Source organism: Podarcis cretensis (genome assembly GCF_951804945.1).
Source record: "Podarcis cretensis genome assembly, chromosome: 12".
Classification (NCBI taxonomy): Eukaryota; Metazoa; Chordata; class Lepidosauria; order Squamata; family Lacertidae; genus Podarcis; species Podarcis cretensis.
In genome coordinates, this window is record NC_137181.1 from 35,815,008 (window position 1) to 35,842,559 (window position 27,552).

Below are 27,552 nucleotides of genomic sequence, written 5' to 3' on the forward strand. Positions count from 1 at the left end.
GTTCCACACACCCCACATGACTGATGTACACATGCAACACCTTACTTTTGTTGGAGTTGATAAATGCCATTTTATCATAGAAACCAATAAAACATTGTAAAAATAAATGTCACAAGCCTTATTGTTGCTGTAGCTGCAACAGGCTTAAGAGGGCTACCCCTCTAAAGATACGGAAAATTAATCAGTTGTATGAGGTTTTATCCTCTGTTGGGAGTTGTGTGTGGGTTGACATAATTCAATAGTGTTAGCATCGTAGGATTATCATGTATCTAAAGTGCTTTATGGAAAATTTAAGCTTGAAAATAAGGTAAAGGGACCCCTGACCATTAGGTCCAGTTGTGGCCAACTCTGAGGTTGCGGCGCTCATCTTGCTTTATTGGACGAGGGAGCCGGCGTACAGCTTCCGGGTCATGTGACTAGCATGACTAAGCCGCTTCTGGTGAACCAGAGCAGCGCACAGAAACGCCGTTTACCTTCCTGCCGGAGCGGTACCTATTTATCTACTTGCACTTTGACATGCTTTCGAACTGCTAGGTTGGCAGGAGCAGGGACCGAGCAACGGGAGCTCACCCTGTTATGGGGATTCGAACTGCCAACCTTCTGATCGGCAAATCCTAGGCTCTGTGGTTTAACCCACAGCGCCACCTGAGTCCCTCTAAGCTTGAAAATAGTGCTCTGCAAAATGGAAATTTCCTCTTTTGGATTTTCAAAAACTGTGCACCTGAGTTTTATTACTTTATTCTTTATTCCATTATTAACACCTCAGCCTTGAACATCTGACTTAGTTGTATATAGGTGCGTGCTACACAATAAAAACATGGCCCTTGTGCTCATGTCCTATTCACAGGCTTCCCATAGGCATTATGTTGACCGCTGTGAGCTCATGATGCTGGGCTCCTCTCACATTTTAGAGCAAGGTATTGGATGATGACTGGAGATTAGCAGAAGGAACGAATGGAAAAAGTTGGTCCTTAGGGTACCCGGTCAGGTAATGGTTCCAGTACTTAGAATGAGATATCTGCACTCTTTGTGCAGCCTGATTTTATGGCTTTCAGGGAGTCCACTTCCTTCACCTGAAAATCACAGAATTGTAGAGTTGGGGCTCTAGCTCACGACCCTGAGATTAAGAGCCTTAAGAAACTCGATTTCCAAGGAGGAGCCGAGACTCTCGTTAAGCCCCATTAAGACCAGCAAGTTGATGAATGCACAAAGTTTTGTGGGCTGGAATCCATTTCATCAGCTGCATCGTTGGTCTTCAGGGCAGCCACCAAAGTTTCTTAGCTGGCTTGTGTCTCCAGGGCAGGGCGAAAACGGAGCAGGTTCTCGGGAAGGAGCGCGCCGCGCCGTGGCGAAACAAAGGCGCTCCGAAAGCTCAGCCTCACCCCCGCTACTCCTGCAGCGGCTTCCCGAAAAGCTTCTGCGCCTGCGCTCACCGCCCCCCAGCTTTCACGTGAAGAAGCGCGCAGCCAATCGGCAGCGGCGTCGGCACTCGCGTCATCCGGCGCGCCGAGGAGAGGGGGAGTTTCCCGGAGAGATTCCATTTGGAACGTTGAGTGTTCGTAAGTTCCATCCGAGGAACGTCGGGGTTCCTCCTCGGGAAGCGACGGCCTGCCATGTGGCGGAGCAGCCGCTGCTTGCGGGCGCTGCTGAGGCTGAGGTCTTGGCAAGCCGCGGGAGGAAGAGGAGGAAGCAGCGGGTTGCGGGAGGCAGCGGCGGCGGCGGCTCCCCGCGTTCCTTCGCGCGCGAGCTCGCTGGGGTTGCGGAGATTCAGCGCGGCGGGCAGCTCGGAGCTGCGGAATGCAGAGGTGGAGCACGGCTTGCAAGAAGACGGGGCAGCCGCGCAAGAGCAGCGCATTGCCTCCGGTGCCGGAGAGGCCGCGGGTGCGTCTGGTAAGTAGCGCCGAAGCCCCGCTCGGGGTCGGGGCAGGCGGGTGGGCCTTGAACAGCTGTAACCTCCTTGCGCGGTTGTGCAGGGTCAGGGAGCGAAAGGTCCCGGGGTTCAGCCCCTGCAATCTCCAGGCAGAGCTCGGGAAAGAAACTTGGAGCGCCGCTGCCTGTTCGCGTGGGCATCGGTGCGTTGGAAGCACGGGTAGTTTTGGCGGTGCAAGCTGCTCTATGATCAAGGGCCAGAACGACTGGTCGTCTGTAGGGGCAACCCTACTAAGCTTTTCGACGTGCGATGCGGATGGGTCCTCCTTTCATCGAGTTAGAAGGGGACCCGAGGGACATCTAGTCCAACCCCTTGCAGTACAGGATTTACAGCATGATGCTGTTGCCCTAAGAAGAGTTTGTAGAAACTGCAGTGTGGACTTTCTGCTACATCACGGATGGAGAACATGCATGGCCCTCCAGATGCTGTTGAGCTCCAACCCCATCAGCCCCAGCCAGCGGTCAGGCCTGATGGGAGTTGTAGTCCGAAAAGATCTGGAGGGACACTGTTCTAAAGCCTTTGAGACCCACCCTGTTCGTGGAAGTGGTGGCTATGTTCCACTAATATCTGTAAAGACTATGCATATTTAATTTTATTTATAGGAATATATACACACACACCACAAGCTCATTAAGAAAATCAAGATAAATACAGTAAATACCTCAAAGCATGTAATATTTTCAGATGTTCTCCCCATAGCTAGTGCAGGAGAGGCAGGTGGCCATCTGCTTCCATCCTTGTGTACAAGTAGAGGAGCCATCTCCAACCTGGTGCCCTCCAGACGTTGTGGACCACACCTCCTAAAAGCCCCAGCCAGCAAGGCCAATAGCAAGGGATGAGTTCCTTGGCTGCTTTCCCCTCCCACCAGAGAGCAGATCCAAAAGCATCATAGCTCACCAGACCGCTTTCAAAGTCCTCTTCAGTGAGCTTTCAGATCCTTGCAAGCTCAGTGCACAGGGGGGCGCTGAGTTTTAGCTGACACCCCAAAGGCGCTGTATATTACCAGGTTCTGTAGCTTGATCTGGTTTAGCGCCATTTCATGAAAAGCTGCTTTCCGTCTATTAAACCTCTGTAAGAATAGAAGCAAGTCAACCCAGATTTATTGGAAGGAAAGAGGGTATGATGTGTATGTAACCTGGCTATGATATATGATACCTTCCAGGGTATGATGTGTACGTAACCTGGGACATTGGTGTAACAATGGAAGAGAAGGGACTGAGAGCAGGAGTGCAACTTGAGAGGGCAAATTCCATTCCAGAATAAAATTCAAACAATTTGTAATTTAAGCAATCACAAGTTTCAAGGGGTGGTGGGAAAGTTTAAACTGTGAAACAATAGCACGTCTCTTGCTTACAGCCAAGGGTACTTTTGCCTGCAGCCAATGAGGGATCTTGATTGCTTAGTTTCAGCTGCTCTTGTTGGTAACACACAAGACATTGAGCTAAATTGTAAATAAAATATTTTGGGGATTATTCATTATTTGGGTCACCTCACTGATTACCTCAATAATAAGCAGTTAACTCTTTCCAGAGATTTCTGCATTTCCCCCCAGGATTTGTTATGCAGTTTGAAAGGATAAGGCAGATGTGCCTGGCTGCTTTTCTCTTCTTCAAATGTGACTCATTTAAAAGTGATATGCAGCAAGAAAAATTGTATTTATGTGGTGTTCCCATGCAGCATTCCCTGTGTTCAGTATCTTGTTTAAACTGGGTCATAGCCACTGTGCGTGTATTTGTGTGTAGTATGAACTCACCATAATTGCATCCAGGCAGAAAACATGCTGGCATGCTAACAACGTACGTTTAGATGAATTGATCCAGCTTAGAAGCAGCGTGTGTGAGATGCCACTTGTGAAAGTTTCTTTTGCACACTGGTGTCAAATTTAAAAATTGCCACAGAATGGAAATGGGTTGGAGATTATAATTCAGTTTGAGTTTGGCAAACCAAATAGTGGAACGGCATATTCCAAAATCCTAGTCCAGAGTTAACAGAGGCACTCCTTGTAAACCATAGGTATAGGTAAAGGTACCCCTGCCCGTATGGGCCAGTCGTGTCCGACTCTGGGGTTGCGCGCCCATCTCGCTTAAGAGGCCGGGGGCCAGCGCTGTCCGAAGACACTTCCGGGTCACGTGGCCAGCGTGACGAGGCTGCTCTGGTGAGCCAGCACCAGCTCCGCACACGGAAACGCCGTTTACCTTCCCGCTAGAAAGCGGTACCTATTTATCTACTTGCACTTAGGGGTGCTTTAGAACTGCTAGGTGGGCAAGAGCTGGGACCGAAAGACGGGAGCTCACCCCGCCGCGGGGATTCGAACCGCTGACCATACAATCGGCAAGTCCTAGGCACTGAGGTTATACCCAAAGCGCCACCTGCGTCCCTTTGTAAACAATAGTTTGCAAATAAGGAACTAACCCCAGGAATGCATGCACCCCTTTCCTTCCTGCAATCTTTTTTTCTTTTCCACAGTTTCATTTTTATCATTCTGTTGCCTCTTTCAGATCATGTCTCTTCAGTATTCAGCATTGACTACATGGTATCGCTTCTGAGACAAGAAAATGCCAAGGACATTTGCGTTATTGAGTTGCCTCCAGAACTGAAATACAGCCATTATTTTATAATTGTCAGCGGGACATCTCCCAGGCACCTCCATGCCATGGCTCAGTACCTGGTCAAAATGGTAAGTTAACTGCTCTGCACTCTTCTTAGCTTGGAGAAGCTTATTAACAGGGATGGCTGGGTATATACAAAGTATACTTGCAAATTGCCCATTAGGGGAAAAATAGTAGATAATAAAAAATAAGGCCCTGAGTATACCAAAGATTTCTGAATTACAAAGGAGATAAATTGGCTTCAACTAAGAGTGGGATTCCAGGAAAAAAGGTGCCCCAACAGGAAATTTGAGGAATATGGGAAAGGCTGGAGGAAAAGGCATGATTTATCCCATAGATGGGGGACCTCTGGCTCACCATGTTGCTGGACTGCAGCTCCTTGCCATTAGTGGCACTAATGTTGCTCTCAAATAGTTACTTTTCAGGGGTAGCAGGGGAATGGGACTCAGCTGACCAGGCAAGAGCTTTTCCTGCCTGCCTTTCCCCACCCTCCAGCCTTCATAAGGGAGCAGTTTCCAGAGGAGCAGCTGGGAGAGGAATAGGACTCTATGCTGGCCACCAGTGAAGAGCTTGTTCCACCTGTCTTTACCTCCAGCGCTCGGAGCTTTCAGAAGGAAGTTGCTACCATGGTCATTCTGTGAATGTGTTTTGATGTAGTCTTCTGCTCAGTTCAGGTCATGGGGGCGGCGAGCGTGTGTGTGAATGCAGCAGTGCTTGTTTTGTTTTTGCTTGCTAACGTTAATATTTTGTGGATTATGAGTGTTGTGTAATGCTTTGCAAATTTACGTGACTTTTTGTGTGGTTGTGCAGTTTAATCTATTTTTTTTGTTTTGTTAATAGTGTTTTGTAGAAGGTAGTTGTTTTATTGATTATTTAATGTAATTTATGTTGCAGTTGTGATGTTCTACTATGTTATTATTTATTGTATGTATGCCACTTTGTGACTTGTGAGAGTGAAAAGCAGCACAGAAATATAATAAATGAAATGAAATGGCAGAAACCAAATAACCTAATAAAATAAATGATGATGATACTTATTATTATTGTTACCCCAGCCACTCTAGGTTGCTTACAGCATATATAAAAACATAGTAAAACATCAAACATTAAAACAATAATTGTGACATAGGTCTTGTTTACTGCCAATGTTGTATGAGGGCAATGTATAGCATACCACACTTGTGAGTGGCAGCAACCATTTAATGGGTTTAATAACTACTGGTCTCTTGCCCATGAACGTGACTTTTTACACTTTGTTTTCTGTTTCAGTACAAGCATTTGAGGACAGACTGGGATCCCCATGTTGTAATTGAAGGGAAAGATAGCGAAGATTGGATTTGCATAGATTTTGGTAAATCATTTTGTTTCTAGTAATGAGGCGTCAGACCGGAGCTTGAGAACGTCCTGGGTTTAACTACAAACTATCAAAACACATTTGGATAGAAGTGGCTTCTTGCACCCAAACATACAGTGGTGCATAATTTGTTAACACAGATATTAATATCCTGCTTTCTGACCCTAAAGAAAGCATGTGCCAGTTTGGCGAGTTGTTCTGGCTTGGATTCTAAGCACTTAAATTCTGGTGCTGTAGCAGTGAACTACATTGCATGATTGTTGTATACTACTCTCAACCCAGCTGCCTGTGTGGGGCTGGAAACGTATTCTGGGCTTTTGTAAAGTACTCAGAGCCTGAGCTGCAGTAGTCACCCTTCCAAGCTGCATTGCTACAGACATGCTACATAAGCATGATACCTTCCCCCTGAAGATCAGAAATATATTGGTTTACTTTAATGAGAATTAAAGCATTTAAATCCCTTTTCAGCAGGAGGGGAAAGTCTGTTTCCTGCCCTTACTTAATGGGAAATGAAAGTGGGTGGCTCGATTCAATCTTAAACTATAGTTTGGAACTGTAGAGGAAGAGGAAGTTGTGGCAGGCTTTAGGTTCTTACACTCCCCTCTTCCCATTCCACCATCCTTGTCTGTTCATAGACTGAAAGCAGGCTAGTGTTGAGAGCTGCCATGGTCAGGCACCTGCCAAGGGCTCACATGCAGGGGGGCCATTGACAATAACCTGCTGGATTTGTTCATTACAACCACCACCCAGGTCCATGGGGAGCAGGGATGAGCAAGCAAGTAACTGGGGGAGGAACACCAACAGCTGCCACTTTTGACAAGAAGTTTCAGCTTAATTGAAAGCAGTTTAGTCCATAAGCTAAGTAAAATGGTTCTCGAGTTTACATGTAACAGAAAATTGTGATTTGGTTAAGTGGAATCTTTTATATTGCTCTTCTCGTGTGCAAAAGAGGGCAGGGAAAAGGGAGTGCTAACATCAGTTCATCCCCAATTACAGCGAGCCTGTGAGATGCTTAGCTGATGGGTTGATTAGAAGTTTTAGTGGGGGTATGTCCAACTCAAAACACACTTATCTGTAGGAGAACCGTATAGACCAAATTCACTGTTGCTTACTGTGACTCTTCTCATCCTCACAGGTAATATTGTGATCCATTTCATGTTGCCAGAGACACGCGAAATCTATGAACTGGAAAAGCTGTGGACGCTCCGATCTTACGATGATCAGTTGGCACAGATACTGCCAGAATCCTTGCCTGATGATTTCATAATTGGGCTAACTCCTGAACAGCAGTGATTGGTCTCCCAAATAGGGGAAAGAACAGGTCTGCATGAAATATACCGCACAGCTGAGACTTGGGTGTCAGTTCTTGGGAAATGCAGCAGGAAGAGAGGACAGAAACCTCAATCGGAGACCTTGGTGGCAAACAGAATCATACAGAATACTCCTCAAGTGAATTCGGGGCATATAAAAAATGAAACTTGGTTTATGTATTGCAAAAAGCATATGTTGTGGGTATAAAGCAGAGATTGACTTCTGAGAGCCTAGTCATAATTACCCACCCCACCCCCGAATCTGGGTTTTCTTACAAGTAGCTGCTGGTGGAACAAAAGTTGGTTGCAGGTAAAGTCTGTCTGAAAGGTATTTTGGTTAGTAATTTAGCCCAAAGTGGAAGGAATACATTCATTCTAAAATGGTTTTAAAATTTTATTCATTAACCTGGGCACATGTTGCCTATTGCTATTGGTCAGTTGTAGTCCCAAAACATATGGAGGGCTGAGTTTGCCTATGCCTGCTATACGTGCTCCTATAACACCAGCTTGGGGGTAATGGTTGGCTGATCCATTTTCCTTTTCCAGAGGTTTATTAAGAGCAAACGAGAGAAGCCACAAGGGCCATTTGGATTTTGGTGCAGACCATCCTAATAGGCCCAGGAGAGTTTAGAAAGCTCAGTAGACCTACTACCATGTAGTCGCCTGTCCGCAACAACAGAACTGCTTTAAGTTGTCCTACTCACCAACCACCACCATCCCATTCAACAGCCACCCAGAGCTGTATGAGTGTCCCACTGTTGTCACACAAACCACAAAAGTGAACCACGTCTAACGGAACTGTCTCAATGTGAATGTTGGAAGTACTATGACATACCCAAGTTTAGGGAACTCAAAGGTCAATCCAACTAATTTAGGCTGAAAGGTTGTTGTGTGCTAGATGGCTAGTGGCCCAAGTGTGATGATCCTAGCCCAGGCATCCCCAACCTTCGGCCCTCCATATGTTTTGGACTACAATTCCCAACATCCCTGACCACTGGTCCTGTTAGCTAGGGATCATGGGAGTTGTAGGCCAAACCATCTGGAGGGCTGCAGGTTAGGGATGCCTATCCTAGCCAGTATGAGTACAGGCTTTCAGACTAACATAAGGGCTAGTTTCCTCCTCTGCCATCACTTTAAATGGAAACATGGAAAATTCAAGAAAGCATAAATGCTTCTATATTTTGAATATAAGCAGTATATACAATAGATGAAACAAATTAAAGGTAACTTGGAAGAAAACATTCTAGGACAGTGAATTTAAATTCATGATGAATAAAGGCTTGTTTGAAAGAGCAGACAACCGGTTTTGAGTAATAAAACCTTGCTTCATTTCATCTATGGCAGGAAGGAAGAATGAACTGATCTAACGTCACAAAGTTGCTACAAATACAGCTTAGGTTCATTGCTTTCTCTGCACAGAAGAACTAACTTCCAGGCACACTGCTGAAGTCCTCCATTCTGTTCTAGAAAAATGTGGCAAACATTAATTTCATTAAAACAGTCAAAAGAAATGGTTTTCGAACACAGCTATTACTGCATGTAAGTGAAATGACTGTGACAAGAAAAAGCGCTCATAAAGCAATTGGAACTTTAAAATGGAAGTTGAGTTCTTGACAACTAAGGCTTGCACCCAATGTAACCCCTCCTTCCATCTCAGCACTATGATGGCTAGGACTCCCCCATCCCACCCCAACACCTGTATTTGCACGCGGAAATGTATATTTGGCAATGTGCACCACTGTCATGTAACCCATGGAGGGTTAAGGCAACACTTGCAAGTGGTCCTTAGGTAGCCACCACTACCCAAGAATGCAGACCCTAAAGTGGCATTTGTTACCAAGAAGTGATTTGGGTGGGTGGGTGTCATTCTCCATTCTAGCTTTTTAAAGGATCACTAACTCAAAAACCAGTATGCAGCAACATGCAGCCATATTGCAATAGTTCTGTCCTCTCATTACTGGTTTGCATGTTTCTGTTCATTAAACATTTGAAATACATCAATTTAATGCTTTGAAATATTTTGCTTTGTCATGAGAGAATGGGCCCTGTTCTCTTTCCCCCCATCCCTCCCCCCTCTTATTACTACCATTGGACTGTGGATTTTGTTTTTCATTTCTACATTGCTGCTGTCGGCTAAGTTGTCCCTACATGGGATACTTCACACACTACTTCCAAGGAAGTGCCAGGTGTGCTGTAAATTCTCTTTCAGAGAAATGTAACACTAGGAGAGAGTTAAAAGCAAGCAAACATTTGACAGCCTTAGTTTATATCTTGTCAATGAGGTGGCACATGGTATGAAACAAGTTTACACTGGGATAGAACTACCATTGTCTTCTACATGTTGACATGCTATTGGTCTATATAATTGCATTCTGATGCTTGACATTTATTTGAACAGTGGCACTTAGCATATAAATTTGTCGTTTTACTGCCCCACAGCACACTGATGACTGCAGAAACCCTGTTCATGGATGTAAATTTGCAGCTGTCTCCATGTGCACCATTATACTGCATCTCATTGGCCATTAAAAATCAGTTCCTTCTTGTCATAGGCCACTGAAAGAGGACTCATTCCCATTATCTTACAACTGCGAAGTTTTAAGATTATATTGAAGGTCTTTGTACATGGAGAGTATTGGGTTGATGGGCAGTTTAAACTGCTCTCTTCAAGTCCAAATCCCCTAAGCAAATTTCAGAAGTTTGCAGCTATTCAGTGTTAACCAAGGTAGGCCAGGATGCCTTATCACAGAACAACCAGTGCCTTCTCTGTAAGGTTGCAAAATAAGGCTAAGATCTCATTTCAACAACAAATCATTTAACTGCCATGTTGTGGAAGAAGGGAACACAAAAGCAGTCACATATGTCTGATAATAGGAGTTAAACTCTTTATTCCATTCAGAGGCATCTGGCAAGTGAAGCTGCATTGGGGGCACATTACAGAGGAGAAATGATCAATACTTTTGTGAATACTGAAGTCATTTACAGAATCACTTCCTACCTATCTCCAAGTACTCCAAATTACCAAGTCTCAATTGAAAGTAAAAGACATGATTTTACCATTCTAAAGCCTAGAAGTTTAAGAAAAATTACAATATTTAAACCAGCAGATGTAAATGCAGCACTTATTTTGCAAAATAAAACTGTTATGGAAAAACAAGTCAATCTTTCCCCAATATTAAGAAAAAAGGATATTGAATTCAGACAACAAAAATTCACACTATGACCTTCTCTCAATTCTTCAGTAATTGTAAATTCATTGTAAGAAAAGTCTCCTAAAGATTAGGTTAAGTACTGTCCAAAATAGAAAAGAAACTTTCATTTTTCCCTTCTGCTAAACTACAACAAAGATTTGTGGTTTTCAAACCAATTAGTAAAGAAAAGATCCAGTAAAAAAAAAAGAGAGAGAGAGAGATCATTTTTCAAAAGTTATCTAACCTGTACAACAACGATCTTTGGGAAAATGATCTATTCTATGAAGAAATGCCTCTATTTTAATATCAATCTAAGAGGTAGATCAACAAAATGGTGAAACAAACTTTTTTTTTTGTTTTTGCTAATTGTGCCCCTCAACTCAGTGCAGCGTAGCAGTTCCAATCCTCTCATGCACAGAAACATCACAAACAAAAGGGTCCGAGGTAATAGCAAGGCTCGTGTACACGGGCAGGCGCGTACGCACACAGCAGTCTTTATGCACCATGTGTTGCCACATTGTTAAAACTGAGGTAGACTGAAGTTTATTGTAGAAACTCGAATGCATATTACCACAATCATGATTCAAATTACATTCTGAAATCAAAAATAAATTTGGTAAATTTCCTGCGATCCCTGCCTTTTGATAAGTTTTCTTCCTCCTTTTTTGTGGTCAGTTGCAGAATGTGCATAAATCTTGCTGTTATCTTATTTCATTAGCCAAGCCTGAGGTTGTATTCTTTTTATTTTCTTTTCTTTTTAAAAAAACCTTCGAAGTGGCTTAGTGTGGCCCTTAGTAGCGGCTGGATATGTAAACTTAGCCTTTCAATACCTTTAAATGAGATCAAACAGCGTTTGATTCCTCCTCCTCCTCCCCCCCCCACCCAATATTATGGTAACTGAAAATGGTATGGAGATATCTGCTGGAGGTGCAGAGAATCCACACCTCTAAACTGCTCCAGCAGATAAAGAATCCTACCAAACTGAAGATGAAGCTTGCTCTCTGAAACAGAACTGGCAAAGTACAAATGGGCTGCTAATGTTTAGGTGTAGCGTTAGTAGGTAGGTTGTGATGGTCAAAGGCACAAAGGGTTCATGCATTCAATCAAGTACAAAAAGGAAAAAAAAGTCCAGTCTCCAAAAGACCTTCTAAAATTTACCCCCAAGCCCCAGCCTCTTGCCATCACTTCCTTGTTCTGTTCCCAACAAAAGTACCATCAAAAACCTTTTCATCCCATCGTAAAAGAAAAAATAATGGCATTGCTGCTATCAGAATGTTGGCATTTGTTTAAGTATCGTTTGAACATTCACTGATTCCCTACCCACCCCCACCCCAAATGATTGTGTTGACACCCTCAGATATAATCAAAGACTCTATTTTTCCATCTCACTCCTGTCAGCCAGCAGTTAGAAGCAATCTACTATATTTCTTTCCCTTCCCCCGCTCAATAAACTCTGTAGTGCTCCTGACTATTGGCTGATCAAATTTTTCTTTTTTTAAAAAAATAAAATGCTTAAGAACTATTAGCTTTATAAAGTATACAAAATACCAAAAAGAAAAAAAAAGGAAAAAAGAAGAAGCAAAAAAGGAACAATTTCTTATTTGAGGTATTAAATGCCTGAGGTAGTTTAGTAAAATGCATATTTATCTTTTCATGCCCTGGCCAACACCAATGAACACTTCCCTTAGTTTATACATGGCAGTGTTATGTAAAAATGCAACCAAATGTTTAAAAGAAATGCCACTTGGTTAACATTGGGAGTAACACGTAACCTCGTTGTCAATGCCCTTGTTCTAAACCCCGCCCTCCCTCCCCAAACCCCACCCTCCAATTGTCTTTTCTTCTTTTACAAATGGACCTAGAAGAGCAATGCCTTTTCTTGTTAAATCAGTGAACTCAAAAGAGAAAGCTTCATTAAACCAAGTTCTAAAATTGCTGGGGAATAGCAAGAACAATAAAAGAAGACTAACAAGTTTATGTTAAACTGTGAGGAATAGAACAAAAGGGAAGTGAAGGGGTCCTTAAGTTTAAAGCTGGGTTTCAAAAGTAAGAGAGCCTAAAGAATACATTCTCAGAGACAGCATGCCAACTGTGGCCTGGTCCTCAAACAAGTGACTGGCTTTGTGAAACATCTGCATATCATTCCAACAGGTGCCCAGAACCTGTCCGTTACAGTCTCTCTCTTTGGTCTGGCATCTGTCTCCGAAGGGTCTTTTCCTAAACCTTTATTTCCGTCTCTGCTGTGGCTGTCCACTTTGCGCTGTTTTTTGTTGCTGCTGCTGCCTTCTTACCTGAGCCAGAATTTCCTGAATTTTTCGCTGGGCAAGCTGCAGAGAGTTAACAAAATTCCAACCATCACCTGTCATGTTAGGTTAACTTTTGTACCGCTTGCTTTCTCATCTTTCTCTCTCTCCCCCCCCCCCAATTATGTTATTCAAATGCATTTGCGACTGTAAATACCTTCAAAATAAAGAAGACTGCAATTATAACTGTGCACAGCAGATAGCACATTTGGTCCCTGAAAAATGCTGCTACAATGATTAAACCATTAAAATGTTCTCTCTCAACAGCAAATTAAGTATACCAGTACATATATAAAACCAGCCACATAAAAATCATTAACTTATACAGAACCAAATGTGTAAAAATGAGTTTTTGCTGCTCACCAAAACACAGGAAGCGAGGGGACAGGACAGAATCCCACAATTTAAAATAATCCAGTATTTACTGATAGTTGAACTAGTAACAATATTTCCCCCTTGTTTTCTTGTCAGGACTACAAAGGTAATGGTGACATTTCAATGGGTTCAAGGGGAAATTTCATGCCAGCTCATTTTAAACTAAATTTCTATTCTCATCTTTGGGGTACATCACTGAAAAAATTGAAGGTCTCTGTTTACACCTACCTGGCATGCATAGAAATGGCCAGTAATTTTCACAACCACCTGATCATTTTCATCTGGTGTCTGGTCACGTGGAACTACAACTTCGGCACTTGTCAAATTCTGAAGCTCATTTACCTGTGTAAAACAAATTGTACAATCACTGCACTGCTGTACCATGTTTTATAATATAAACTGGGGTTGCTGTTTTTTTTTAAAAAAAAGTAATTGGTTTATTAGTCAACTTTTCGTCAGCTACTTGCCGTTTTGCCTCCTTTACCAATAACTCTACCAGCAGCATAGGATGGCACTTTTATATGAGCTTCAAGTTTCACTTCTTCCTTAGGTCCAAAGAAATTTTCTTCCTTAAGTTTCCCATAGATTCTTCCTTGGGCCTTTAAAATAAAATATATGCCAATCAAATCAGTCTGCCACTAAATTCAGCCCTACATACCAACCCCATGAAGCTACAGAAAAGATTACATTTCCTTTCTAATTCCATGTTATCAGCAATAGGCATAATGGTAGAAACAAATCTGAAGTTTATGTTCAAAAAAATTAAATTACAGTTTTAATAAATTCATACAATCATTTTACATTTTGGCACCTGACACAAATGACATCAGGATGAGAATGTACAAGCTTCTGGTGGTGACTAGAAGAGGGTGGAAGTAACTATTAGGAGAAAGAAAAAAAACAAAACCCTAAACCACACCAGGAGCATTGCATTTGCAGTTATGGAAGCTCAGTGCAGACAGACATGGAAGCACTGTTTCTGCGAAGGAGCAATTTGAACTGAGGACTGCAAATAACACTACCATGATTTTGCTGACTGGCTGCATTTAAAACAGTAGCCACATAGTTTCTTCTACCTACATTTAAAAATGTTAACAGGTATACGCTTTTATGCTTAACATGATGGCAGAAAGTAAGGAGGAATTAAAGAACCTTTTAATGAGGGTGAAAGAGGAGAGCACAAAATATGGTCTGAAGCTCAACATAAAAAAAACTAAGATCATGGCCACTGGTCCCATCACCTCCTGGCAAATAGAAGGGGAAGAAATGGAGACAGTGAGATATTTTACTTTCTTGGGCTCCACGATCACTGCAGATGGTGACAGCAGCCACGAAATTAAGAGACACCATCTTCTTAGAAGAAAAGCAATGGACAAACCTAGACAGCATCTTAAAAAGCAGAGCCATCACCTTGCCGACAAAGGTCTGTATAGTTAAAGCTATGGTTTTCCTACTAGTGATGTATGTAAGTGAGAGCTGGGCCATAAAGAAGGCTGATCCCCGAAGAATTGATGCTTTTGAATTATGGTGCTGGAGGAGACTCCTGAGAGTCCCATGGACTGCAAGAAGATCAAACCTATCCATTCTTATGGAAATCAGCCCTGAGTGCTCACTGGAAGGACAGATCCTGAAGCTGAGGCTCCAATACTTTCGTTACCTCATGAGAAGAGAAGACTCCCTGGAAAAGACCCTGATGTTGGGAAAGATTGAGGGCACAAGGAGAAGGGGACGACAGGACGAGATGGTTGGACAGTGTTCTCGAAGCTATGAACATGAATTTGACAAAGCTGCGGGAGGCAGTGGAAGACAGGAGTGCCTGGCATGCTCTGGTCCATGGGGTCATGAAGAGTTGGACACGACTAAACAACTAAACAACAAATGGAACATTACACATAAGCAACTTAATTAACGAGGCAGAAGGATTTTCACCTTCTCTTGACTGCATGTTTTGTCTTAAAACTATTAATGAAAGTCAAGATAGCACAAGAGCCAAATAGTTGCTGAACACTATACCTTGAACTGTGCCTCTGGTGGCCCAGTGATTATCACCATTCTTAGCTTTGCATCTGGTCCTTCGGCAGGTGCAATCTAGAAAAGAAGTGACAGATTAGGAACTTCTTGGATGCCCTCTCCTCACTACTCAATGAGATGAATAATAGGGTGGTGTTGTTTTTAAATGAAAACCACCACCATCTTGCTGTTCCAGTACAAATGCACTGGCAACATTAAGCATGGATATTAGTGTTAATGTTTTCCTACACATTGTGAACCCTTATATGAGGGTACAAATCCACTGGTGATTGCTTTTAAAAAGGGAAATAATGTGCTCCTGATGTCAGTCAATCTTACTACTCCATCCATGTATTTGTGATTATAGGCTAAGCCATACCACTTTCCTAAAAAATGGAGCTGGATAAAGCTGAGAGGTGAGATCATGGAAAATTTCAGTAGTGCCAGCAGAACTGGGGGGTGGAGCAGGAAGAGAGAGACAGGGAGAGTGATGTATGAAGAGGTAAGATCACTAGTCAGATACACTGTATGACACAATCACTGAAAAAATCCTTTGAACAGTAACAGAGAAAAATTCTAACCAATAACCTCTTATCCCCACTTCAAAACAAGAAAGGTGAATGCAAGTCCTACCCACATATCCTCTGCTATGTTGGATCAACCATCAAGGCATACTCAGAATTGTTGATAATGAACTGTATTTATAGCACAATCCTATACTTGCCCATGCAAAAGTAAACTCCACTGATTTCAACAAGACTTACACCCAGGTAATAAGGGTTGCAGCCTTAATTCTAGAGAGTGGCTTTTCCAAACTGTAATCACCTCACAGGCGAACTATACGCTCGACTTATTTTGAACTAAAAACATTTGAAGCAACATGAAACCCCCAACAGTTAAATTGCTTTCATGTTTGTTAACGAAAATCTCATTTTCAGCTCTGTACATTATGGCAAAATAAGCTTCAATTAAAAAACATGGCCCAAAGGTCTAAACCATCTTAAAGAACAAAAAGTCAAGCCCACCAAGGTGGCAGGTTTGTTTTTTTACAGCTTATATTTCACCCCTCAAAGAACTTCTAGAAACATGTTTGCAATTATCTTGTCTCTGAAGGAGAGAGTACCATTTACTGCTTTACAGTCAAAGCAGGGTGTCTAAGGTAGACGCAGAAACAGAGCAAACTTGCAGAAACTTGCTGACAGTTATAAAGATTGGGGATATTTGAAGTTGATCAGTTTAATATTACCTTAATAGATGCACCTGCAAAACGAGAAAGTTGTTTGATGTGTTGCCCCTGCTTGCCAATAATGGCACCCACTGCCAAGGCTGGGATGAACAGATGAACAGTCTCAGACTCTGGCTGTTGCTGGAATAGGTAAGTGGGGGGAATGGTCAGGCAATGAACCATCTGAACGGTAGCAATCAAGCTGTAGTTGCCAACCGAAAGCAAACAGATACGCCTTATTTCCAACCACCATGTGTGGCTGAGTAGCTGTTTTCTAACAACGAAGAAATTCATTCTACTTGAAAGATTAAATCCACTAGGTTTCTAAATATGCAACTCTAGATTTTTGTGTTTTAAGAACTACTCACAAGAGGTTTGGAACAAACATAACGTAGCAAAAAAATTGCATTACATGATCAGCGGCAAACTTTAAGGTTACAACCAGATGTCAAGGAAATAAACTACTATCTGACTTTTAGAAGACTTCTGAAAGCAGCCCTATATAGGAAAGTTTATATGTCTGATATTTTACTCTGTTTGAGTAAAATAGCTGGGGCAACCCTGTCAGTAGGGCAGCATATAAATAAAAATGTTTTATTATTACTAATGAAGTCTCTTGCGTGCAGCACCTGGATTCTCTTGGCAGCAATCCCATTAACATTAAAAAAGGACTTCATTGTTGTATATCTGTCTATCTTTTGTTTTGTTTAGTCATTTAGTCGTGTCCGACTCTTCGTGACCCCATCGACTGATTTATAAAGAATAACTGGTTGATTAAGGTGTTCTGCTATTTAATACACAATGATTTACAATGTCTGACATATTGGGTTGACATATTTCTGTTAATACACAATTCCATTATTACCTCTATTGAAAAGCCATATGTAGCACAAAACAAATTGTTTTCCCAGTCATTTATTGTAAGAGATATCCCTCTGCACTCAGTTACTATGTCCAATACATCCTGAAGTAATCTTATAAAATGAGTTCATTATCTTTACTGAAGTCAGATTATGCAGACGTATTATGCTTCAGCTATATTTAAAAACAGAAAACCAAAGCACACAAAGAAAATCCAGGGAACAAAACCAAACACAAACTTCTTGGTGGTGACAGAACTTAGAGCACTAGTGTAGGCTCTGATTCACGTATTGAAAGAAGTACAAACAATATTGCAAGTAAACACATATAAAATAATCAGTTATGTTAAGCATAGCTAAAAGAATTTCACAATTTGTTAGCTCCAAAGGTTCCTGTGGAGTAATAAAAGCTTTGGATCAAACACCATACGTTTCCCTGTCATATATGTCACCATATGCATACTTATGCACTAGTAGAAACTCTTTGGTCTAAGCTCCTCCAATAGCCAATTCTAATAGTGAGTGCCAATAGGACTGGAGCAAAAACGAGACAACTGCTGGGGGCGGGGGAGAAGAACTATCACAATAGGCCCAGACCACCCATTAATAGCTCAGTTTGTTTGATATTATGTGATGCTGACTGTCATTGTAAAAGAAAAGCTTCCGGAGAGATTACAGTGCGGACTAAGATGCCTTCCAGGACATGCAAATTTCTAGATGCCTAAGCCACAGTTAATACTTGTCTGCACAGCATTTTGAGTGGCAACATGAACACTGTCCTGAAAATCACCCCTCTTTTGAGTGACCATTTGTGCCCCCAGGGTGATTTCTGGGTTAACATTTCTCAGAGGTTTTCAGGATGGTGGTGGCGTTCCTTAAAAATACCTTCTAGGGCTGAGATGGGGATGGTTTATATTTAAACAAGATGGGGCATTTGTATCTCCTCTTTTTAAAGAAAAATATCACACACCATCTCCTTCCATGCCTCTGCGATGTATTCCACTTCCAGGATTCCAGACCCAGAATTTCCATGGAATCATGACCCAGAAGTGGAATGTGGTTTGGAGGGGGCTGGCATGCAACACTTTTTTTAAGCTGGGGGGCGGGGAAAAGCTTCCTCCCTTGTCTTAGTAATTACTAGGGCAAGCTACACCTAACACTTCAAAACTTTGGAAAATTTCCCCCTTTCCCCCTGTATTTTGGCACATTTCTATTTTGTCCCTCATTCCCATGAATGGACAAAATCAGGTACGCTGAAATTATCTGCATAGTTCTAGACAACATCTTTAGATGGCTCCCTCTTCTGCCTCGCTCCAGTTTTCTTCTTTTCTTAAATGTGCCTGTCATCTTTTGGCAAGCTCACTAGAACACAGTCTAGCTGGAACCAGCCTCTTATGTCAAAGGCAGGAGTTGTTTTGGGAGTGAGCACTGAGACTTTGCCTCCTATGGTATGAAATTGGAAACTCCCTTTCCAGCCCAGAGGACAGGCCCTCTTCCCATGCCGGTTGCTGTCTTCCCATCAAAGCGACTTTAGAAAGGATGTCTTTGGGGAGTAAACTTAATGCCCCAATTAGCTTCTCTTCTGTACTGCCAATGATACTAGTAGTTCCATCCCTTTCTGTTACCTCACACCACCATGTAGTGTGCTCTAACGTAACTTTTGAGGTGTTTTAATTATTTCACTGTACACCAACAACAGATGTAGGGAAGAACACAGGGCTTCTCACTGCATTGTTTATCTTCCCTCCTCTATTATAGAATCCATGTTGCTGTTGCATTAACGTTTCAATTAAGTGGCCTAAAAAAATAAATAAACATGTTGCTCTTATAATATCTGAATTTTCTTGTTTCTAGTGTATTTTGGATTATGTAAGCTGACGGTTGGAATGGCTATGCCCTAAAAGGCAGCCCTATAATCACATGTATGAGCTATTTATAAAAATATTATATCGCTATATGATAAAGCTATATAAAAGTGGTTTACAACAGTAAAAACATAAAACTGTACAGTAAAAGTTAAAAACAACTCAAAAACAAATATCAGTAAACCATGGTGGTAGGATGTACTCTTAATTGCCTGCAAAGGCATGACAGAATAGAAAAGTTTTCAGCAGGCGCCTGAAAGTTGGCACAGAAGGCATCTGCTGAATCTCTATTGGCAGAGTATTTCACAGGACTGGGCTGATGACATTAAAGGCTCGGTTTCTCATTATCAAATGAACCTCACCAAGTCGGGGAAAGACCATTGATACTCCTGCAGATGACCTCAGTGATCCAGCTGGGATATCAGGGTTCTGGCAGTCCCTGAGCTACCCTGGTCCTAAGTTTATCAGAGCTTTGTAAATTAATACAGGAAGTTTTAACAATTGTGTCACATTTTCTTGACCAGAAGCTCCCATCAGCAATCTGGTTGTTGCATTCTGCACCAGCTGGAACTTACAAACCAGCCCCACATATAGTGCGTTAAAGTAATCCAGCCTTCAGATTACCAACACCTGGACTAAAGTGGTCAGGCTGGTGGTATGAAGCTGGTAAAAGGCACTCCTAGCCAAAGAGGACATGGAGGCCTCTAGTGAGAAAGATGTACCCAGGAGTACCTGAAAGTGATCCACTTGTTCCTTCAGAGGGAATGAAACCCCATTCACAAGGGGCAGATTGCCAATTTCCCAAGCATGCAAATGTGTCAATGCTGTCCAAAGACGTGGCTAATTCTGTTAAAGGTGTTTCAGTTATTCACTTCCCCTTACTACTCCCTCTTATGTTGAATTTACACATTACTTAACACACTGCACACTAGAGGGATGTGCAGTCCTGTATCACTTGCCTTGCTTAACAAGATGTATAGGGAAAGGAATCTCACAGACCAATCCCTCAGGATTCAATACTAATGTCTGATCCACGGGGGACAAGGCTGGGCATGCCCTTATCATGCAAAAATACAAAAGGTGAGTCACCTACATATGATATCTGTTACAATAATTTTCATTCCTTCTTGTTTGTATGCTGCTCAATGGAATCTTGGATCAGAACACATGGTGAGGTACAACCTAGCTCCCTGTTACAATCTAATGATAAGCCCAATTCGCACCTATAGGTACTAGTGATTCAAAACATGAAGAGCTATAACCAAGTGCCTGCAATAAAGGAAGATATATAATTACCCCAAATGGAGGATATGAAGAGGCAGCAGCAGCTGAAGCGACACCTACTGTGGGAGGTGGTATCCCTGAAGAAGAAGGTGGGAAGAGACCCAAGGCATTCAGATTTAATCCTGGAATTAAATGTGCTTGAAGCTGCAATGATACAGGAGATGATTAGCCACTCCCTCTTAATAACGTGCTCTTGTTCAAATTTCAAAATGTTTTAACTTAGAGACATTCAACTTGGCAAACAACAAGTGTCAAAATCCTGTATCATTTTTTAAATGTTCAACATGAAGCAGGGCAGATGTCACTATTCTGCTAGAAGCAATTGTACTTTGACTCTATGAACCACTGTGTTAGCCAAAAAAGAGGTTTAAATAAAATGCACCTTATGGTGCTATGGCAGTATTGCAAGTCAGATTAAGCAATCACTGTGAAATGCATGCAGCACGGCCAATAACAAACTCATATTCGTTCAACAAATGTAATGAAACATTTTCCAGAAGCACCCTACAAGAGGGATGGGGAAATGGTGGCCCCATACTGTTGGACTCTGACACTCATCAACCCAAGCAAATGTAGCGAATGGCCAGGGATGATGGGTTTGATGTGTGTGTACTGAACTAGACTGGTTTTCCATCTGAAGGGACAAACATATGCATCAGTCTCTCTCTATGAAGCTGATGGTTGGGTATCAACCTGAATGCTTTCCTCCACTGAAGTAAAAAAGATACAATATATTTATTGGGAGGAAATCAAATAAATGACTAACTTACCCGCCTCCCAACCCCCAAATTAGAAATCAACTTACATTCATAGCAGCTATATCATTTTCATACGACTCCCTGATTTTCTTCATTATTTCTTCCTCAGCCTTGGCACATGTTTCAATACTGCCTTTAACTGTAATGGTCCTTTCTGGATTATAGAGCGTCAAGTCCTGTAATCTACAAAGCAGAAAGCAGTCAACTGCTATGCATGTAATGGTTTGTATTTAAAGCTGAAACAGAAAGTAATTATACCTTGAAAACTTCAGAAATGCACTCTATGGAATGTGCACAACCGAATTATCCTCGCTGCTGAAGCCCCAAGGGAGAGGTAGTCCCTGAAACTGTTGCTTGTGGGATCCCATGGCCAAGACTGCCTGCAAGCCAGCCCTCCTTCAGACATTATAGCTGGGTGTTACCAAACTACTAGTTGTTGGAGCAGGCACAGCCTCCTTCGAGAACCACATTTGGCCAGAGCAACACGCTAAGTAAGCAGAACTAGATGGCTCAAGGAAGGAGCCTTCTCCTGTGCAGCAATCTAATGGGAATAATCTGCCTGTCTACTTTTCTATATTTGCCCTGCTGAGGTGTCTCTAATAAGGCAGCAAAACATACATACATACAAACAAACAAACAAAAAACCACTCATGGATTGCAAACAGATATACTGTTCAGATTTAAAGGGGCACTTTCCCCATCTCCACTCAGAAAACAATTGAAAAAGGCACTCCTGTCTATTCCCTTCCTTGAATTGCAGCCAAAGAAAATGGAGAAGAGCTTAAATAACAGTTAAATGGTTGAAAGGAGGATGAAAGCATGTATTTTTGTTTTGAGGGGGTGGAAACGAAATGGCAGATGCAACAAAATGGTGGTGGAAATGGGCACTAAAATGGTGGGTGGACACCAGGAATAAAAGTATAACACTATTACACACACATCACACTCAAAGTTGAGGCAGACAGAGGAAGAAAACACAAGTGGAAACGATGGAGGCACAAGATAGAAATTACGTTGAGAATAACTAGTCCAAGGAGAGCATACATGAGGCAACAGCAACCATGACTGAATTCAATGGAGGCAGGAAGCAAATCACAGCATCATGGCAGCATCAACCTACTTCCAAAGTGTTTGTTCCTGCCTTGACCATAAGGTGGAGTCCAGCTAGCCAAAGAGAAATAGCAGAGCCAAGAATCCTTCTAGCCCCAGGAGGCGAAGGAGGAGTCCGAGCTTTTAGTCTTTGCTAGTTTAAAGATGCCCATATGTATGCTAAATGACAATCACTTCTCAAATCAGTTTACTGTTTAGCGAAGAAGACATTGTTACATACTAGTACATCAAACACACAACATAATTTGTTGTGATTTGTGTCTTAGTGTTGCACAATGATTTGCATTTTTGTTTAAGATATATGTGTTGAATTCAATTTGCTACAAATGAAGAGGACTTCATAGTTCATTTCATTTGTATTGCTACCAGTCATAAACTTAGCAAACAACAACAAAATCCAACAAAACATATATAGTTCAGACAGAAATGAAAAGTATCTAATTTATAAACATTTGTTAACAATCTTCGACTGCAAGACACCAAGATAAAATTACCTTTCCTGTCCTATAAAGCAAAAGGCTCCAAATCACCTGGCACCCCATTTTCTCAAGCGTATTGTCAATTATTAAAACAGAACTGATCCAAGGGATATTTCAACTACAGCAGAACATTACAATAAATTTATAGGATGTGATCTGGTAAACTTTTTTGGGGTATTTCCCATAAAGCAGTGATGGCCAAACTTGGCCCTCCAGCTGTTTTGGGACTATAATTCCCATCATCCCTGACCACTGGTCCTGTTAGCTAGGGATGATGGGAGTTGTAGTCCCAAAACAGCTGGAGGGCCAAGTTTGGCCATCACTGCCGTAAAGCAAAAGCTTTAAGTTTCCAACAGAGTAGGAAAAACCCTGCCCGAAAAGAGTAAAGATTGGTAGTTGCTCTTATTTGCTGATGCAATGGTCAAAATGCATTATTGCCTGACCTCCACAGAAGCAGGGCTTTAAAGCAATTACAGCAACCTTTCAGGACACTAGAATGGAGGACTGGACTCACTGAACAGTGCTACTTCTCTCCAGAGACAAGAAGTCCTATGAAAATGTTTCTTGTATCAACTAGCATCTCCAAAAAGGAGAAAAATGTGGAAAGAACAGTGGGGACGAAAGAAGTGTTCTTCCCCAAAGACTCTTGAGGAAGGCTGGCTTGAGCTCCAGGTGGAGCGGCAAACCAAAAGCCCCTAGCAGTCACTGGGAAACGTTTCACAAGAACAATAAGCTAAGATGAGTCATCAGGCTGTCCTTCTGTCTTCTGAAGGTATTCTGTTCTCTTTCCAAGGAGGATCCAAGTAAAGGCACCAGATCCAGATCACTCTACAAGCATGCAAAACATGTGAACTGTTCTCCTAAGGACTGGGATAAAAGCAGGAGACACAAACCTATTGAGAAACACAGAATATCCTACATGAATGGCAGGCAGATCTGTCTATGTAGAAAACACAAAGATCTTGCAGAATTGACAAGAGGCTGGGATTCTTTGAGCCAAAGTCACTGCAGCCTGGAACAAAACTTTTGAGGATTGTCAGCTTCCAAGGACAATGGGCATATGGGTGAGAGTGTCAGGTTCAACCTCCATGAAAGAAGTCTGTGGACAGTAAGCAAGGCAGAAAAAGGGACCCCCATTTTGCAAAACTGAAGATACTCCTTATTCATATTTTAGTAGCTGCCTAGTGTCAAAAGAACCAGTCCGTGGAGAAGGATGTTTAGAAGGCCCATGGATAACTTCCAATGGTCAGTAAGATTTCATTGTATAACCTTCTCCCCAGGGGATACTACTATTGCCCCTTTGGGTCTCAATAGATCCGATCCCTGTTGGGGCTCTTGTACCATTCCTGTGTATTCCAAGACTCTTAAACACCTTTATTAAGACAGACCACAAGTTTTGAAACCCTATTTAAACAGTGGCCCTGGCCCCAAACTTATTTAGGACTAGATCTGGGGTGGTGGTTCCCAAGTCAGGTCAACCTGATGCTCCCTGGATCAGTGCCATGGGGCAAATTGGGGGAGGTGGCGGTTGTGCCTTAATAAATATTTTTTATGATAGTATTTGTAGACAAGGGAACCCAAAGGACTTAACATGCAAAATATGTAAAACACGCAAATAAAAATTACTATAAAAACACACACAAAAGGACGTAACATACTGAAGACAACTAGTAAGTAATTTCTATGCACAGCCAAATATATTTACTGGAATTAGCAATGCTTTCAACACAGGGACACTAGCTTTCAGGAAACCTCACTGGTCATTAAACTAGTTCTGATAAAAACACCATTTAAAGTTGCCAGCTCATCATATGGCTTCCTAGAAAAGGTTTCATCCTATTCTCAGTAAAAAGTGGATTTGGGTGTTGATTTATGGATCTGTTAATTTGTATTAGCTGTGGCTGAAACTTGGGGAGGAAGCTCTTAAAAAGTGATAGCACTTTTTAAAAACTAAGATATACCATTTCACAAGAATTGAATACTTACGGGGATATTGTGATCTTAGTGTCTGTGTCCTGCTCGATTTTCTTCAAATTCCTTCCTTCTTTGCCAATGAGGCGGCCAACAAAATTGTTATGTGCTAGTATCTTCAAGGGAATTTCTTCTGTACTGTAAGCAGTCCGGAGAATTGAATGAACTCAAGAGTCACATAATTCACTATCAGTAACAAATCAAAAAGTTGAGTCATTCTCCAATGACTCAGGGCTCAGACAGTTAACCATGTAATCAGGAGACTCTTAAACTGTCATGATAAATTCCTCTAAGTCAAGAAAAAACCTGCTTGATTTCCTCAAGTGTAATTAATTGTTCTGCTTAATCCATAGGGATAACTAATGGAAAAGGCTGTTTTACAGAAGGAACTTTTCTGCTATTTCCATGACCCTTGAGTGGGATTCCTTCACACCTATTAGACGCAGATTCCTTCCATCTCTGGGTAGAAAACAGAGCAGGCTGCATCTGTTACACTTCATGTATTCTCAATTACCAAAGAAAGCTCAGTCTTCTTTTCTACCCAACAGCCACTGGCATTCTTGGACACCAGTTTGAGGGTGGGGTGAGAGGAAGAGGAGAATGAATTTGTCAACAGCCGTAACGGCATTTGCTGCTTTAGTTTCAACTTGATACAACAGAGCTTAAAGCAAGAACTCAGGTGTATTCCCCTCTTCCAGCTTACAAGTGAAGAAAAACAGGCATGAAGTGTGGGAAGAGAGAAAACTGCCCTTCTCCCATAGGTTTCTTTCATAAAGGATATTTGTCTTTCATTTGCTGCATGTTAGGTTTGAATACCATAACAATTACTTCTGCTACTAGTTATCCGGCTTTTCAGACATTATTTACCTAACTTTTGCTAGGTGGCCTGGGAATGGCTCACTATGGAAGTCTGTATGCCTGGTTCAGGAGTATCATTCCTTACCATCAAACGTCAGGAATTTATATGAAAAGCAACCACCCATCCTCTTACATTTTCTTTTAACTGCACAAAAAGCTGCTGAAAGGTGTAACGAACAAAAACCTATTACTTTTCTGATTCAGAATTGCTCACCAGTTGTCTTCTGCTATTTTATCATTATATTACACATAAACATAGCACAAGGATCAAGACCTGACATTCCTATGGGTTCACTTTTCAGTTCCATTCTTACAAACTGTCAATTATCTACTTCAGACGGACTATTAAAAAACCCAGTGACCTCTTAATAAAAGCATTCTTTACTCACAATTTAGTATCTTGCGCTTCCTTCTGCATTATCTCCATGATAATTTTACAAGCGGTTGAGCACCCTTCTGGAGTAGAATGGATCGTAATTGGTTTTTCAGCAGCCCCTGCATTTTCTTTACGATGAATATCAATTCTGCAAAGAAAGAAAAAGTAGTAAAAATTGTGCATTCAGTCTTGAGAGAGCAGTCTTGAGTTCTGCTTTGGTAGATAAAATTGCCTATGAACTTGGGGACCTTGATACAGTTCAGGTTGCATGCAACAGCTGATGGTTCCAGATGTGGATATGCATCCTCATTCATTCCAAAAAAACACATCTATCCTGTTCAGTGGGGCCCAGATGAATATTGTAATACAGAAAGAGTGGTCATCCATCATCAGCTGTGCATGCATGCAAAAAACAATTTCTGTACACATTTCTTACAGCATCAGAACAATGGCAACTCTAAAGAAAGTCATTCTATTTAAAGTTTGAGTATCCAGCAAAATTCTATAAAATGATATTCACTCACTACAATAAAACTGGATAAAGCAACACATTGCTCAAATTGTTAACTTCATGGGCAGTTTCATTAATATATTATATCAAGGGACTGTCCGCATCTTGTTACGCCCTTCTATAAACCACTACCTTCAAGCTCTTTCTCTGTTGCAAGTGACAAGACAAGTCAAACTTTGGTCAGTTGCTTGTCATTCATTTCACTACTTGTACCACTGCTCTACTACAAATCCTCCAATTCAGTTGAATGTCTTACTTAGAAGTTCTGAAATAACCCTAGAGCACTAACATGGCTGTATAAATAAAAATCTGCACTGAGTTGAAATACAAAGTCTTGATTTCTTTGGATAGAATCCCTTGACTAAGTTCTAAGGAGAATCTATTACAGATCCACACCGGCCCAGATAAGACACTGGACCTACCCTACAGGCTTGGCATGCTCCTCCCCTCTTCTCCTGCCTTGTCCTTCAAAATCCCTCCCTCCCTTCTTCAATTCACATTTTAAGTATGGCTCAACATACAACAATTACCACTAACAGTAGGTAGTCACTAAACCGAAAACTGAAACCAGGATGAGAAAGTGATACTAGCAACTGTGGGTGGAGCAAAATAAAATATTTTGCAAAAAACCAAGCAGTTATATTAAATGATTTTTAAAACAACCTGGTTTAAAAAGATATCTGAATGTAATGCAACGTTTGGCTTGGTCATGTTTGTAACATAACGGCCAGGTGAAGACATAAAAATACCGAGTGGATAATAATGTAGTGATATCTCTCCATGGAAAATGGCCAAAGCAAGTAGTACTTGGCTTTCACACACTGACCACCAAAATTAGCAATGCTAACAACTTGGATGTAAAGGGTAAGAGTACAAGGCAGGCTTCATGTTGCCCATCCCTGCTGCTATATAACATCAATCTTATTTCACATACTGTACTTCTTTTGACAGTTCTGTTTCACTTTCATTACCCGAGCTCGGCCTCAGCACTCATAGCATCAGTATGAAATATTCCCAATACTGATCTATTTTCTCAAATTTGGTAATACACCGTAAAGCAAAAGTTCACAACAATAGTACTGAGGCATGCCTGGTCAGGACCAGAATCCTTGCTCACATGACCTGCTGAACAAGATCCAACAGAAAAGAGTTCTTCTCTTCCTATATATTACC

At 41.7% G+C, this 27,552-nt stretch overlaps 2 protein-coding genes across 3 annotated transcripts in view; one reads left to right on the forward strand and one right to left on the reverse strand.

Moving 5' to 3' along the window:
- Positions 1 to 1,514: 1,514 nt before the first annotated feature.
- Positions 1,515 to 7,430, forward strand: MALSU1 (mitochondrial assembly of ribosomal large subunit 1). Its single transcript, XM_079948095.1, has 4 exons — positions 1,515 to 1,890; positions 4,429 to 4,607; positions 5,809 to 5,890; positions 7,029 to 7,430. The coding sequence occupies exons 1-4, from the start codon at positions 1,614 to 1,616 to the stop codon at positions 7,184 to 7,186; spliced, it is 696 nt and encodes a 231-aa protein (XP_079804221.1). The 5' UTR covers positions 1,515 to 1,613; the 3' UTR covers positions 7,187 to 7,430.
- Positions 7,431 to 10,071: 2,641 nt separating this feature from the next.
- Positions 10,072 to 27,552, reverse strand: part of IGF2BP3 (insulin like growth factor 2 mRNA binding protein 3) — a 68,576-nt gene continuing 51,095 nt past the window's right edge. Inside the window, exons 7-15 of one of the 2 annotated variants that reach the window (XM_079948007.1) lie at positions 25,882 to 26,016; positions 24,650 to 24,772; positions 21,122 to 21,257; positions 20,377 to 20,460; positions 16,329 to 16,448; positions 15,086 to 15,160; positions 13,540 to 13,671; positions 13,301 to 13,414; positions 10,072 to 12,721 (exon numbers count right to left, since the gene is read on the reverse strand). In XM_079948007.1, the coding sequence (XP_079804133.1) occupies positions 12,620 to 12,721; positions 13,301 to 13,414; positions 13,540 to 13,671; positions 15,086 to 15,160; positions 16,329 to 16,448; positions 20,377 to 20,460; positions 21,122 to 21,257; positions 24,650 to 24,772; positions 25,882 to 26,016 (1,021 nt within the window). In that variant the 3' untranslated portion in view covers positions 10,072 to 12,619. Of the gene's footprint in view, positions 12,722 to 13,300; positions 13,415 to 13,539; positions 13,672 to 15,085; positions 15,161 to 16,328; positions 16,449 to 20,328; positions 20,461 to 21,121; positions 21,258 to 24,649; positions 24,773 to 25,881; positions 26,017 to 27,552 lie in introns of both variants that reach the window. The other variant, XM_079948006.1, reaches the window with a different exon arrangement.

Excerpts from the sequence above, each read along its gene's own strand:
- MALSU1 (XM_079948095.1), top strand. The coding sequence starts at position 1,614 with ATGTGGCGGAGCAGCCGCTGCTTGCGGGCGCTGCTGAGGCTGAGGTCT. Across the intron at positions 1,891-4,428 it reads AGAGGCCGCGGGTGCGTCTG|ATCATGTCTCTTCAGTATTC; the intron begins GTAAGTAGCGCC and ends TGCCTCTTTCAG. Across the intron at positions 4,608-5,808 it reads CTCAGTACCTGGTCAAAATG|TACAAGCATTTGAGGACAGA; the intron begins GTAAGTTAACTG and ends TTTCTGTTTCAG.